This window comes from Papio anubis, chromosome 3, assembly GCF_008728515.1.
Source record: "Papio anubis isolate 15944 chromosome 3, Panubis1.0, whole genome shotgun sequence".
NCBI classification, from domain to species: Eukaryota; Metazoa; Chordata; class Mammalia; order Primates; family Cercopithecidae; genus Papio; species Papio anubis.
In genome coordinates this window covers 114248042-114261006 of record NC_044978.1, presented here as the reverse complement: position 1 = coordinate 114261006, position 12965 = coordinate 114248042, and the positions used below count along the sequence as shown (strand labels likewise).

The following is a 12965-nucleotide window of genomic DNA, read 5'->3' as shown; positions in this document are numbered from 1 at the left end:
GGGTCTTATTGGGTGGAATTTCCTTCATTGTCCCAACTCTTCTTCAGGCTCTGGGCTCCTTATTTGTTCCCTTTGCTTCATCAAACATAGGCCCATGACCAGCTGTACTGGGAGACTCTGAATGTCTCAATATCCCTGTATTTTTTAAATCCTGTCCACTCTCTTTAAATACACCCTTTATTATTTTTTTCCCATAAAGGGTCTCTGTTTCCTTCTGGGAACCTGTGTAATCAACTCTTGGTAGGTGATAAAATATAGGATAGAGTGATAGTCATAATGATAGCAATAGGTGCATATTACTGCTCGAATACTTTATTTATTTGGTGTGCCGGTTAGATCAGGGTTGGTTCCATCAAAATCATTGCAGTTTATTTCTTCTAAGATATCAGAGCAGTTTGGAAAATATCATTTATTGCATCTTCAACCAAAAATGGCAAAGAGTTTTTGCCAAAAACTTTTAGAGGCTGTGCTGCTTAATGTAGTTTGGTTGGAAGTCGTAACTTGGACAGTGGCATTGAGCGATATGGTGTGAGGAGGATTGGTGAGAATTTCAGTAGTATTTTCAGTAGGTGCTGTGGGGATTGCTGCTGATGTGGAGATGGCAGGCTCTGGTGTTGAAGAGATAGGTACTATTGAGGAGGTGACCGTCATTGTGGGTTTTGTGGAAGTGCTGGTGGTTGCTGTTTTGGTAGGGGGATTTGTGATGATTGTTGTATCTGTAGTGGTGATATTTATTTGGGGCTCAGGGTTAGAGATAGGAAGATAAACAGCAAGGAAAAAAGGAATAGGAGGAAATGGGGATTTTAATACCCTAATAGGTCCTACATAGTAAGGTCTTAGTGGGAAATGTAGGTTTGGATAACCCTGAAAGAGTCGAGGTTGCCTAATAGGTTCCAATGGAAAGAGTTGAGATAGAATGACTGCTTGGCTAAATCGAGAAAAAGAAGATGGTGGAACTCGCCCTGGGACAAAGGGAAGAAAAAGTGGTGAATTAAGTCTTGAGCCATAGGGAGGTGGGGGACTTGGTGGAACCCATCTTGGCCTGTAGGGTAGAGGTGGTGGCAGCTGGCCAGGCAGATATGGTCTTCTGGGGAATCTTTGACTCTCACTGGGCTGTGGAGATAAAGGCAAAAACAGTTTCTAAATTTGATCATTTAAAGTTCAAACATTAGGATACACTATGTATTAGTATGTGTACTATGTATACATTAGGATATACTAAGCCATAAGTCATATATTTCACTGAGAAAATAGTTAGAAAAAATAAGGAATAGAAAATTTCTTGTTTATTCTGGATGCCTGTGCAATCAAAGAGAAGTAGAATAGTATTAAATCAGAAAAAACAAAAAAAAAGTGGTAAGCTTGCTATCTGATCTGTAGGTTTTAGGGAGGAACCAAATCACCTTGATTGTGTATAAGAAAAGACCACCTTTGAACGTAGTTTCAAGTGGAGGTAAATACCCAGGTTGACTATCTGGGAAAATTCTTTCTTACTTCATTCTAAGAATTCAGTGAGATTCCAGACTCTGAACTGTTAATTGTATAACTATTATATGCAACACTTCTTTCTAGGGACAAAGAGAAACAGATTTAAGACACTGCTTATGTGAGTCTGAAATCCAGTGGAAGATATGTCCCTCAAATGACAATGCAAGGCAATATAACGAAAAGCCTATGGAGCCAGTATAGTATGTTGGTTAAAATGAAGACACTGGAGTCTGATTGCTGGAGCCTCCTAGAACCAGTCTTTCCATTGTTGCATGCTATCTGGGGGACTTGCTTATGGTTATCTCTGCCTGTTTCCTCATTCCTCAACTGGTTCTAGAAATAGTTCTTAACCATTTATAGTGGTAGAGAGGATTATATATAATCTATGAAAAGTGCTTAGACAGAGTAAGGTAGAGTAAGGGCTCAATATAATTTTGAGTGATTTTGTACTCTATTAATAACAAACACAGCTTGTAGATGGTAGCAATTCAAGAAATAATTGATTAATACTGTAAACAATTATAGTGATTTAGAGGAAATTTTAATTTTTATCAAAGAGAGAGGACCAATTGCCATGTAGAGAAGATAGCATTTGAAATGAGGATAAAATAACAGAGTGGAAAGGAGGAGGAAGAAGCCAAATTAGAATAATATCATAAACAAATGAACAAGGTCAAGAAAATATCGGTTCTATTCTAGCAACCATCAGAAGACCAGTTTGCCTGAAACAGAAGCTTTTGGAAGGTACAAGACTCTAGTTATTCTCCTATAACATTCACCTCCTTCGTGTGTCTCTGCCATACTGCCTTTAGAAACATCAAACTTTTGTATCAACTCTATGCAAACTACCTTCCCTAGTCCTACTTCCATGGTGATGAACATTGCTGGATGAATGTCACAATCTCTAATGGTAGCAACACTGGAGAACTATAGTGTCTGTGTTTGTCTGGTGCATCAGCACTGCTAAATCATTTCCTCCCATTTTTCCCAAAAGGCTATCTTCTCAGCATCTATACCTCACTTCTACTTTTCTTGCTCCCCCCTACACCCATCAGAAGATGATCTTGCCTTCTATTTTACATAATTTAGGCCATCACACGTGAGAACTTCTTCACTTTCCTGCCCTACATCTATAAAACTCACAAATACCTTGCTGTTCTCTCTTCCTGTTTAAGACCAGTCTCTTCACCTGTGTTTTATATCTACACCTTCTCCATCCCTAGGGTCTTTCTTCTCTTTTATTCTTGTAAAATAAACCTCTTTCTGATCCCTGTATGTATTGTTTCAGCTTATAATATTGACTGATATCTCATGTATTAAAAAATCTCATTCTTAACATAGAGTACCCCTGAAGCTTTCTTTACTAGCTTATCTCTCTCCATTCCTAGCCAGATAGTGAGGAAAGCTGGCTTAGATTTTCTGTTTCCACTTCTCAATTTCCTTTTTATCCTGGCTACTGTCCCCATCACACAACTGAATGTCTTACAAACATCACTGACAACTCAAAAATTCCAAGTCATTTCAGAGGGAGCCATCGTAATGTCTTGGTCACACGATCAATTCCTCTTATATCTACATTTGCCTCTTATATGTACATCTACAGGTCTTAGTTATCACCTTTTATTCTTGTAACATAAAGATAAACACATTTATTTGGGTTCTTTCTGGACTATTGATCCATGGACTTCCAAACCACAGGCTATCCAGTATCTTAGGCCTTATGGCCAGAAGAAGAAAAATAAGCCAGGTTTGTAAAATTCTCTTTCTCTTTGTAACTTGAACTAGGAAATATTGAGATATCCTAATTAGAAGTAGGAACTAAAATGTGAATATGTGAATATCGTGACATGAGAGGAGCCAGACAGAGGTTGGAGCATTAATAAGGGCCACGTGCAAACTAAGCTATAAGGACACATGACTGAGTAGAGAGAGCACATCTGAGGGAGGGAACAGTACAGAAAGAAGCAGGGATGCCATGAGAAGCAGAGATCAGTTTTTAGGGCTGCCTGCTTTTGCTGTGCCAGTTCTACTTTATATTTATTCTTGCATTGACTTCCTTATTTAAGGAAGGAAGAAAACATTTACTGAGAACCTGGCCGGGCATGTTTCCTTCCTTTAAGGAAAAAGGAAGTCAGTGCAAGAATAAATATAAATTAGAACTGGCACAGCAAACTAAGGCAGCCCTAAAAATGCAAGAATAAATATTGTGAGTGGAACCCTGTTCTTTGCAAGCAAACACGAAAGCCTGTTCCACCATCCAATCTCATCTTTTGCCACTTCTTTCTCCTCACTCTGGCCATGTAGAACTAGGACTAGTTCTTTTAACATAACGAGCTCTTTCTGGTAGTCCCTGTGCCTTCGTAAAAGCAATTCCTGTAGCTGAGAATGTTTCACTCCTGCCCTAATTTCCATTCACTTGGCAATCTCTTCCTTCAAAACGTTTAAGTGGCTTCACTCCCCTCCCCCAATACTTTGATATGAAAACTAAAAGAATTGTACAGAAAATATCTTTATACAATATAAAATCAGCCAAAATTTTACTTTTGTAAAGCTTCTATTGGAGACAAAAGCAAACTTCATCACTTTCTTTTCACAGTGATAGTAATTATTTGTTTTCATATTTTTCCCCACTTTTAGGCCATGTGCTGTTTTACTGCTGTTGAAGGAATAAGTTGTATCTTCTTTAGCTTTGTGTCTTTAGTATCTTAGTCAGTGCTTGGCATCTTTGTGAATAATAAAGGGTATGAGGAATTGGAGGGGAGCTAGGTGTCTTTATTCTTTTTGTTGCTTCAGCACTTCTATTATAATACTTACAGTCACTTATAATATTGTATAGTGTAGTAATTATTAACTTCTTCAAACAATGTCTCTGTATTATTTATTATTCTGTCTCCAGCTTCTGGCACCTTGGAGGTTCTCAGCACATTTTATTTTTTTTTAAACTGGGTCTTGCTTTGCTACCCAGGCTGGAGTGCAGTGGTGTGATCTCAGCTCACTTCAACTTCTTTCCCCCAGGCTCAGGCAATCCTCCCACCTCAGCCTCCAAATTGCTGTGACCATGGGAGTGTGCCACCATATCCAGCTATTTTGTTTTGTATTTTCTGTGGATATGGGGCCTCACTATGTTGCCCAGGCTGGTCTCAAGCTCCCGAGCTTAAGCAATCCACCTGCCTTGGCCTCTCAAAAGTGCTGGGGTTGAAAGTGTGAGCCACCATGCCCGGCCAGGTTCTTAGTAGATGTTTTTGAATAGATGAATGTGGACTCAAATAAAATGGAGATATTAAGTCATGACTGCTAACATTAATGAAGACATAAGTGCCAAGAGGAAATAAATTAATTAAGTTTTAATCCTTTTGAGTTTGAAAAGTCATAGAAGTTTGTAGATGCAGATTGAAATATCAGAACTGGAGAAATCGATTTGGAAAGCACTATTGGGTCAAAGCAATAAGTAAGAAAGTAATGAAGAAATGGCTGAAGACAGAAACTTGGACATCAATAAGAGAAAGCTGAGCAGGTAGTGAAGGAAAATCAGAGACAGGAGGAAACCCAGATGGTACAGTACCCTGGAAATTAAGTTCAAAGTGAGCTTTGATGAGCTGCTCTCTGGACCCTAAGCAGAGGTGGGGAGAAATCATGTGAAAAATTATACCTTACAGCAAATAGCTGACCCCTAACCTCCATTCTTATTATTTTTATCTTTTTCTATTCTCTTAACAATTTTTTCACTAGCTAGTTTCCCTCATCCACTGGCCAATGGTGGTGAACTTTATAACCCTAGGCAAATGATGAAAATGCCTTCTTAAGGAGTCTACATTTGGGGCCGATTACCTCCACAAATGATAAGCTTATTTGAAACAGAATACAGAACTGGCTATTTTGAGTTTCATTTTTCTTATTAAGGGAGGATAATAATAATAATTGTCACACTGGATTTCTGGAGAGATTAAAGAGGGTACTTTTATAATATACTTCTTGGCATATGTTAAACACTCCATAAATGGAAGTGGTAACTTTAATATTATTATTATGCAGCCCACCTATATTTAAATTTGATTGTATTCTCTCTGTAGTTTTAACATTTGATGGTTTTAAGTAATCAAAAATGATTTAATGATGTGTGAGTTCCATGAGGGCAGATATTTTTAAATTTATTATTTATTTGTCAAACATTTAAGGAGCTTAGATGCAATTTTGTTATATAGATACATTGGAGTTAAGACATGGGGAGGTCAAAGCAGGGCCTTGTAGGTAGGGATAAGGACTTTGTGCCCCTGACTTCTAAGTGTTATGGAAAATCATTAGAAGGTTTTGAACAAAGGAATGATATGGCAATATTTACCTTGCAAAAGCATCTTTCTGGTTGTTGTGTGGAGAATAAACTACAGGGACAATACTGAAAGCAGGGAGATCAGTTATTATTGCAACAGGTAGGAAGTGATCGTTGCTTGGCCTAGAATGGTAGCAGGAGGGTGGTGAGAAAGGGTAAGATTTAGATGATGGTTTGAAGGCAGAGTGGGCAATATTTGCTGAAGGAGTGGATCTGGGAAGTGATAGAGTCAAGGATGATTTCAAGTTTTTTTTGACTTAAGCAACTGGATTTGTGCCAATAGATGGAGAAAGGGTAAGAGGATGGTGTCCTGGGACACTGACATTTAGAGATCAGGAAGAGGAGATGTGTCCGGAGGAGACCAACAAGGAGTCGTCATTGAAGTAGGAGAAAAATCAGGAAAGTGGAGTTGAGGAAAAAGAAAAATTCCCTTTAAGTAGTAAACTGTTCATGTCAAATACAATTTAGACATAATTATCGTGGAGACTGAAAACTGACCCTTACACATGGTCATTTGGAGTACAATTTGACAAATGTGGTTTCATCGAAATGATGTGGGCAAAGTCTGCTTGGAGTTGGCTTAAGACAGAACAGGAGAGAAAGTGAAGATGCGCAGAGGCAACTTTTTCAAATGGACCATGATGGGAGCCATAAGATCAGTGGAGAATGAAAACAAACATATAGTTGATATTACCTCATATTTATGTGCTAGTAGGAACAATCAATAGAGAGAAGGAAAAACTGCTGATGTAGGATGTTTAGATTTAGAGTAGATAATTGCAGGATAATTGGAGGAATCTCCTTGCATAGGGGAGAGGATGGGACCTACTGTACAAGTTGAGGGGTTGGTCTTAGAATACACTGGGGTGATTTTAGTTCATCCCAGATAATAGAAGAAAAGGCAGAAGATAGGCAAATAGATCAAGGCAAGTTAAAATTTTGTTTCTCCATTCACAAGTTATGTGAATTTGGGTAAGTTATGTAACCTCTCGTTACTTTCCTCATCTTTAAAAGAGAGAAAGTAACAGTATCTTTCACATGATGTTCTTTAGAAAAAATAATTAAAATGACAAATAATTTAGCATAGCATTTTTGCATGCACACAGTTTCAATGAAACATAAATATTTTTTGAAAACTCATGAATAATGTTGGGTTAATTTTATGATTATTTTGTAAATGAAGTATCAGGTTTTTATATGCCATTTTGCCTTGTTCACTGTCTCTGTAGACTGGGAGTTAGCAAACTAAGGCTGTGGGCCAAATGTAGTTTGCCTGTTTTGGTAAATAAAGTTTTACTGGAGCATAGCCATGCCCATTCTTTTATTGTAGCTGCTTTCAAGCTACCTCAGCCAAGCTGACCACTTATTACAGGCCCTCAGAAGCCTACAATATTTGTTATCTGGCCCTTTTCAGAAAAAGTTTGTCAGTTCCTGCTCTGGCTATTGTTACCAATCTGTCCTGTATCCTCTGACAGTCATATACCTGTTCTACCCCCTACTAAAATTCCTTCTTCCCAAATTTTCTGCATCACATAGTCAGTTATTTTGTTTATGGTTTGCCTCCCCCAAGTAGAATATAAGCTCCATGAAGTTAGAAACTTTTTGTCTGTTTTGTTCACTGCTGTTTACCCAGCATCTAGAATAGTGCCTGGTAAATAATAAGTGCTCAATAAGTATTTTGGGTTGAACAAATTACCCATCTTTGGTGATAAGCAGAAATTTCTCTCACTTGGTTTCAGAATGCCATTTCCTTCCTTGCACATGGCAAGGAGCATAAGGCTTTCCCATGACAACATTTGAGCATTTATACAAACCCATAAGAAGTCCTCAGGCTTCCTCTGTTTGATTTCTCAGTCGACCAGGGCCTCGCTACTCAAGATGTTATTTGCTGACCAGCAGGTCAGCATCAGTATCACCTGGGGGCTTGTTAGAAATGTAGACTCATGGGGCTCAGGCAGACCTACTGGATCAGAGTCTGCAATTCTACAAAATCCCTAGATGATTTGTGTTCCTGATAGAGTTTCTAGAGTTTGTAGAGTTTTGAGAACTACTGGCTGTCTTCGGTTATTTGATATCTGCTTATCATTGGTTTAGTTCAGGCTAAAGGTTTTGCTTCGCTTTTGGTAATTATTTTATCATAGCCCTTTCTGTAAAGCATTTTATTTATGTTCCCTTTTTAAGCTTATTTTACTTTTTACTTTTTTAAAACCTCCATTTCCTATCCTTACAGATTAGAAACTGCCAGACTGACAGCTTAACCAGAGCAGTTTAGTGGATAGATTGTGCTGCAAACAAAAGCTTCCCTATGTTAGGGATGGCAGGTATTGGCAAAAATGCTGTCCTTATTCATCTTGTGAGCATGGCAGATGTCCTTGTCAATCAAGAGATACATTACCTTTGAACTTACACTTGACCTATTGTCCATCCCTGTGTCATGCTACATATAGCCTATCCAATGGCATGAATGAACAGGTACGACTCTGAAACCTAGTTGTTATTACTTGGCGTCAACTACACAAAGGTCCATTCACTCGTTGTGTCATTTCCCTAATACTTATTGAGGGTTTATCTCATGTTCAGCTCTGTGCTATGTAAAGGAGCATCCCAAATAGTCCGTGGGTTTTTGTGAGGTTTGGGGGTAAAACTGTGCTCCAGAGTACATTGTAAATATATAAATATGAACTGTTATTTTTAATTTAAATTCTGGATAGTCCCTATCTCAAAAGAGATAATCTCTGATATATTGAAAGTTTTAGATGCTAAGTACAATAAAATTTCTTTATTTAGACTAACGTCTGAGACTGTTGTTAAGATTTATCAACTTTTCATGAGACAATGAATACAGCAAGACATTTTTGCTAGAGTGACATTAAAATTATGTCTTGTGGTCTTGTTTTCTTATATCCAATAGTATTTAATTCTAACATGAGAACATTTATGTATTAAACTCATTTTTTTTTAGGACATGGAATCCTCTGCTTCTTATATAAATGGGATTCTATACTCTTTCAAGGTAGAAAAGAATTTAAGCTGCATTTGTCTTGCAATTCAGGCTTCTGGAATAAAAATATGCCATTAATTCATATGAATCCTCAAAATGGATGCTTTATGTAGGGTTCCTCAGAAGTTGTCTAACCTCAGTATGAAACAGAAGGCTGTAGATAGACAAATAAAGACAGCATTTCCTCTATTATTGTCTCTGAAAAGTATTCTAGTCAACAACCTCTCTTTCATTTCCCCCAACTTTCTCAAGTTTACTTGATCATGGCTCTTTCTTTACCTTCTAATTTATTGTATAAAGTCTGAATTAGTATTTATTAATGTTAGCAGAGAAGTCATATTTGTCATATTTGGGGAATTCTACCAAAAAAGTGGTATTCCAGAGTAATAAATTTGATAATTAATTGTAATTATTGACTTACATTTTTTCATATGATGGATTAAGTTGAATTTACCTTGAAAGCTCTCTTTATATATTTCATGCAATTATAACATAAGAACTTGAGAAGCAAATTTCAAGAAAATTCACTCAAGGGGTCTCAGACTTCAGCATGAGTAAGAGTATCCTAGAATGCAGGTTTCCAGGCCCCAAGATCAGCTATTCTTTTTTTCTCAGGTCTGGGATAAGTTCTGGAAATGTTCATTCTTAATAAGTGGATCAGGTGTTTCTGATATAGGTATCTCATGGAGTATAAAACTCTTCGATTTCAACCTCAGAAATATAATTTTTATATAAATGTTATTACATATCACTATATGCTTCAGAACAATACAAATGTCATTAAATGTCACTAAAGAGACTTATACAAACATCATTAAATATCAAAAAATGTTTCAGAACAATAATGCTACTTTATTTGTGTCATTGCTAGGGTCTATTGACATTTATTTATTCACTAGTTTCTCTTAGGTAGGTACTATACTATGAAAAGAAGACCTAATCTGTGAAGATCCCAATTTGGAATTCGACTTTGGTATTTCTGTGTTAACCACCACTAGGCCCAACACACAGTGGATTATCAGTAATTACTAAGAAATGAGACAAATAGGGCTCTTTCTCTCCTCTCAAGTCCACCCAACCCCAGCATATGCTAGGAAAATTTGTCTTACTCTGAAATTCATATTATGCTATGATGTTTTTGGCTATGGCACTTATCACTTGTTACTTTGCATTATGTATTTTTGGATCTCCTATAGAGCTTTAACAAATGCTTTTCAAATGTTTGAATTAGTGTAAGTGCTTCTTGAGTGAATGATTTCTTTTTCTGTTTTTATTTCTTTCCCAAGTGAGTAACACTTTAATTTCCAGTCAGTTAAAGGAATATTTTAGTCATAACGAATATATTTTCAGGCATCAGAAAGGCTTTCTGATTTTAGTTTTTACAAATATTTGCAATAAAAAACTATTGTACAATCAGCAATCCTTGCATTGATATACCATGTTGTCTTTTAAGAAAATTTATCATGAAGCTCCAACTGTATACTTTCTTATTTCCTACAGCTTTAAAACATTTAGTAAGCTTATATTATATTTTTCTGACAATTTGATGGTAGTCCTTTTGAAAAAGAAATAAAAAGGAACAGATGTTTTTAGATAAGAGTTAGCTCTCCTAGATATGACCTGCCCTGTGTCCTCTTTCTGGAGTCCACTGTCCCTTCACGCTTAGCAACCAATGACTAGATGGTTACTCATAAATGAGAAAGGAAAAGGAAAGTAAGAACAAGTCCATAATGATCCACAGCTTTGACACTGCATTTTTATACACAGGACAAAATTGTTGGTATCAAAACTTTCTTTGAAGTCATGATTAACAAGAAATATGAAAAGTAAATTTCGAATTGAGGGAACTTACTGTGAAACATGAAATAAGAGCCAACAGGCCCAAGAGGAAATTTAATTTCATTCTTTAAAGTTGCTCCTAAAAACAGACCAAAGATTATCCACAGTTAGCCAAATCAATCAACAGTGTTTTTCAGAATAAAAAATGTTAAAGCATTTTAATGCTTGTTATGTAAAATGATGAAGAAAGACCAACATAACCTTTAAAGATGTGCTTGATATTTTGGGGAAAGGAAGCAGCATAGATGCACAGCAATACTGTCATGTTTGTGATTTTTAAAAATAAAAAACGGCACTACTTTATTTTATGAAAGGTAATTTTCAGATAATTATTGAAAGTACATTTTAAAATTAAAGCATTTTTGGAAATTCCTTGTTGCCTTTAGTGGTGACTAACTTGGAACATAACTAATTAGGGTATACTTTTAGTGCATTTACTTAAAATTAATAAAAACTTACAGATTTCTATAGATTTGTGACCTAAACATTGTCAATGTGACAGGACTGTTGTAAAAAACAACTTCTTAATGCAACTATTGTGTTATTACTATTATATCTGTCTGAAGCAAAAGAAATTGTGTAATGTGTATTTTTCCTTTAACATCACTCTACTGAAGTATAATTACTTTCATATGATTTTTTCCAAGTTATTCCAAAAGTTAATTATTGTCTATCAGTGTGTGAATTAGAAAAAAAAGGTTTTTGTCCTAATTTATTTATAATTTTCAACAATATTTAATAAGTACATGGCACCCTGGGTTCTGGGAAGGCAAAATTCAAGCACATTGGCTGACAGATTGTTCTGGGGTCCATGTGGTATCTGTCATTTGCATTAGTCTTGAAAGTGACGTAAGACAGATCGATAGATCCTATAGTTGTATGTGCATGTGTCTACCCCCTTAAAATAGCTTTTTTTCTAATATATTTTCATATTAGAAAGCAGTTTAGCAGTACATAAGAAACATAACTCAAACAAGAACAGAAATGCAAATCTATCTTATACACCTTTTTAAGACTCTTCTACTCAGGATTGACTTTAGAGACCATAAAATATAGCAGTGGAAAAAGTCAGTAGATTGTGAAATTGGATGTAAATTGTGCAACTAATCAATGTGAATGTTCTTGACACTTTTTCAGGAATTTTAAGGAATTTTACCACTGACAATGATTTTTTTTTGTTAAACACATCTGAGATTTTTAGGTAACATGGCTATTTCCATCAAAAGTCATGAGGATGATATTCTTGAGAATATGAACAAAAGCTAGAATTTCAAAGTGAAAATTCTTACATTCATATTTCCATATACCTACCTTGGTAGAAGAGTCTTCTTTGGAACAAATTACTGCTTAATCTTACTCTTGCCAGATACTCAATTTAGGTAGCCACAATTTAAAAGTCCAAGAGGAGAAAGAACTTTGATGGAAAAGCCTTTCTTCTTAAATACCTCTGTCTTGATTTTTATTGGAGTTAAGAGAAAGGTTGAGAGAGGGCAAAGTTCTGTAATGATATTCTTTACTGAAACAAAGAAATGATAGTTGCAGTTGCCAGTTTGGCAGCTTCATCTACAGAACTGTGATCCAATCACTGTTCTAGCAGGCCCTGGGGCAGCACACAGAATGCTGGAGTACAGTGGTTTTCAAACTTGACTGTACATCACAACTATCTGGGGAGTTTTAAAAAAAAATTCCAGTTCTCAGACCTTACCCCAGAACAATTTATCAAAAGTTATGGGGCAGGGAGACAGGCAAAATAATTTAATTTTGTTTTAAAAATTTTATTAATTTTATTTATTTTTTTTCTTCCAACTTTTATTTTAGGTTCGGGGTATCTGTGTAGGCTTGTTACATGAGCAATTTGTGTGTTGCTGGGGTTAGTTGTACAAATTATTTCATCACCCAGGTAGTGAGCACAGTACTCAATAGGTAGTTTTTTGATCCTCATCCTCCTCCCGCTCTACACCATCAAGTAGGCCCTGGTGTCTATTGTTCCCTTCTGTGTGTTCCTGTGTACTCAATGTTTAGCTCTCATTTATAAATTAGAACTTGCAGTATTTGGTTTTTTGTCCTTGAATTCATTTGCTTAGGATAATGGCTTCCACTTGCATGCATGTTGCTGCAAAGGAACACAAGAATTAAAAAACTCCCCAAGTTATTGCAAAGTGAAGCTTTGTTTGGGAACCACTGCTGTTAAATGCTATAGATACTGAAGTTTTAATGTGTCTATACATATGTATCAGAACTGACATATATGTGTGTGTGTGTGTGTATATATATATAAATAAAGAGTTGGTTTATTTGAGAAGAAGCTTA

General features: G+C 36.2%; 1 protein-coding gene across 1 annotated transcript; it reads right to left on the bottom strand.

Moving 5' to 3' along the window:
* Positions 1-294: 294 nt before the first annotated feature.
* Positions 295-12610, bottom strand: OPRPN (opiorphin prepropeptide). Its single transcript, XM_003898803.3, has 3 exons — positions 11967-12610; positions 10669-10734; positions 295-1113 (listed from the first exon to the last, which is right to left on the bottom strand). The coding sequence occupies exons 2-3, from the start codon at positions 10717-10719 to the stop codon at positions 421-423; spliced, it is 744 nt and encodes a 247-aa protein (XP_003898852.2). The 5' UTR covers positions 10720-10734; positions 11967-12610; the 3' UTR covers positions 295-420.
* Between the last annotated feature and the right edge of the window lie 355 nt (positions 12611-12965).

Excerpts from the sequence above, each read along its gene's own strand:
- OPRPN (XM_003898803.3), bottom strand. The coding sequence starts at position 10,719 with ATGAAATTAAATTTCCTCTTGGGCCTGTTGGCTCTTATTTCATGTTTC. Across the intron at positions 1,114-10,668 it reads CTCTTATTTCATGTTTCACA|CCCAGTGAGAGTCAAAGATT; the intron begins GTAAGTTCCCTC and ends TTATCTCCACAG.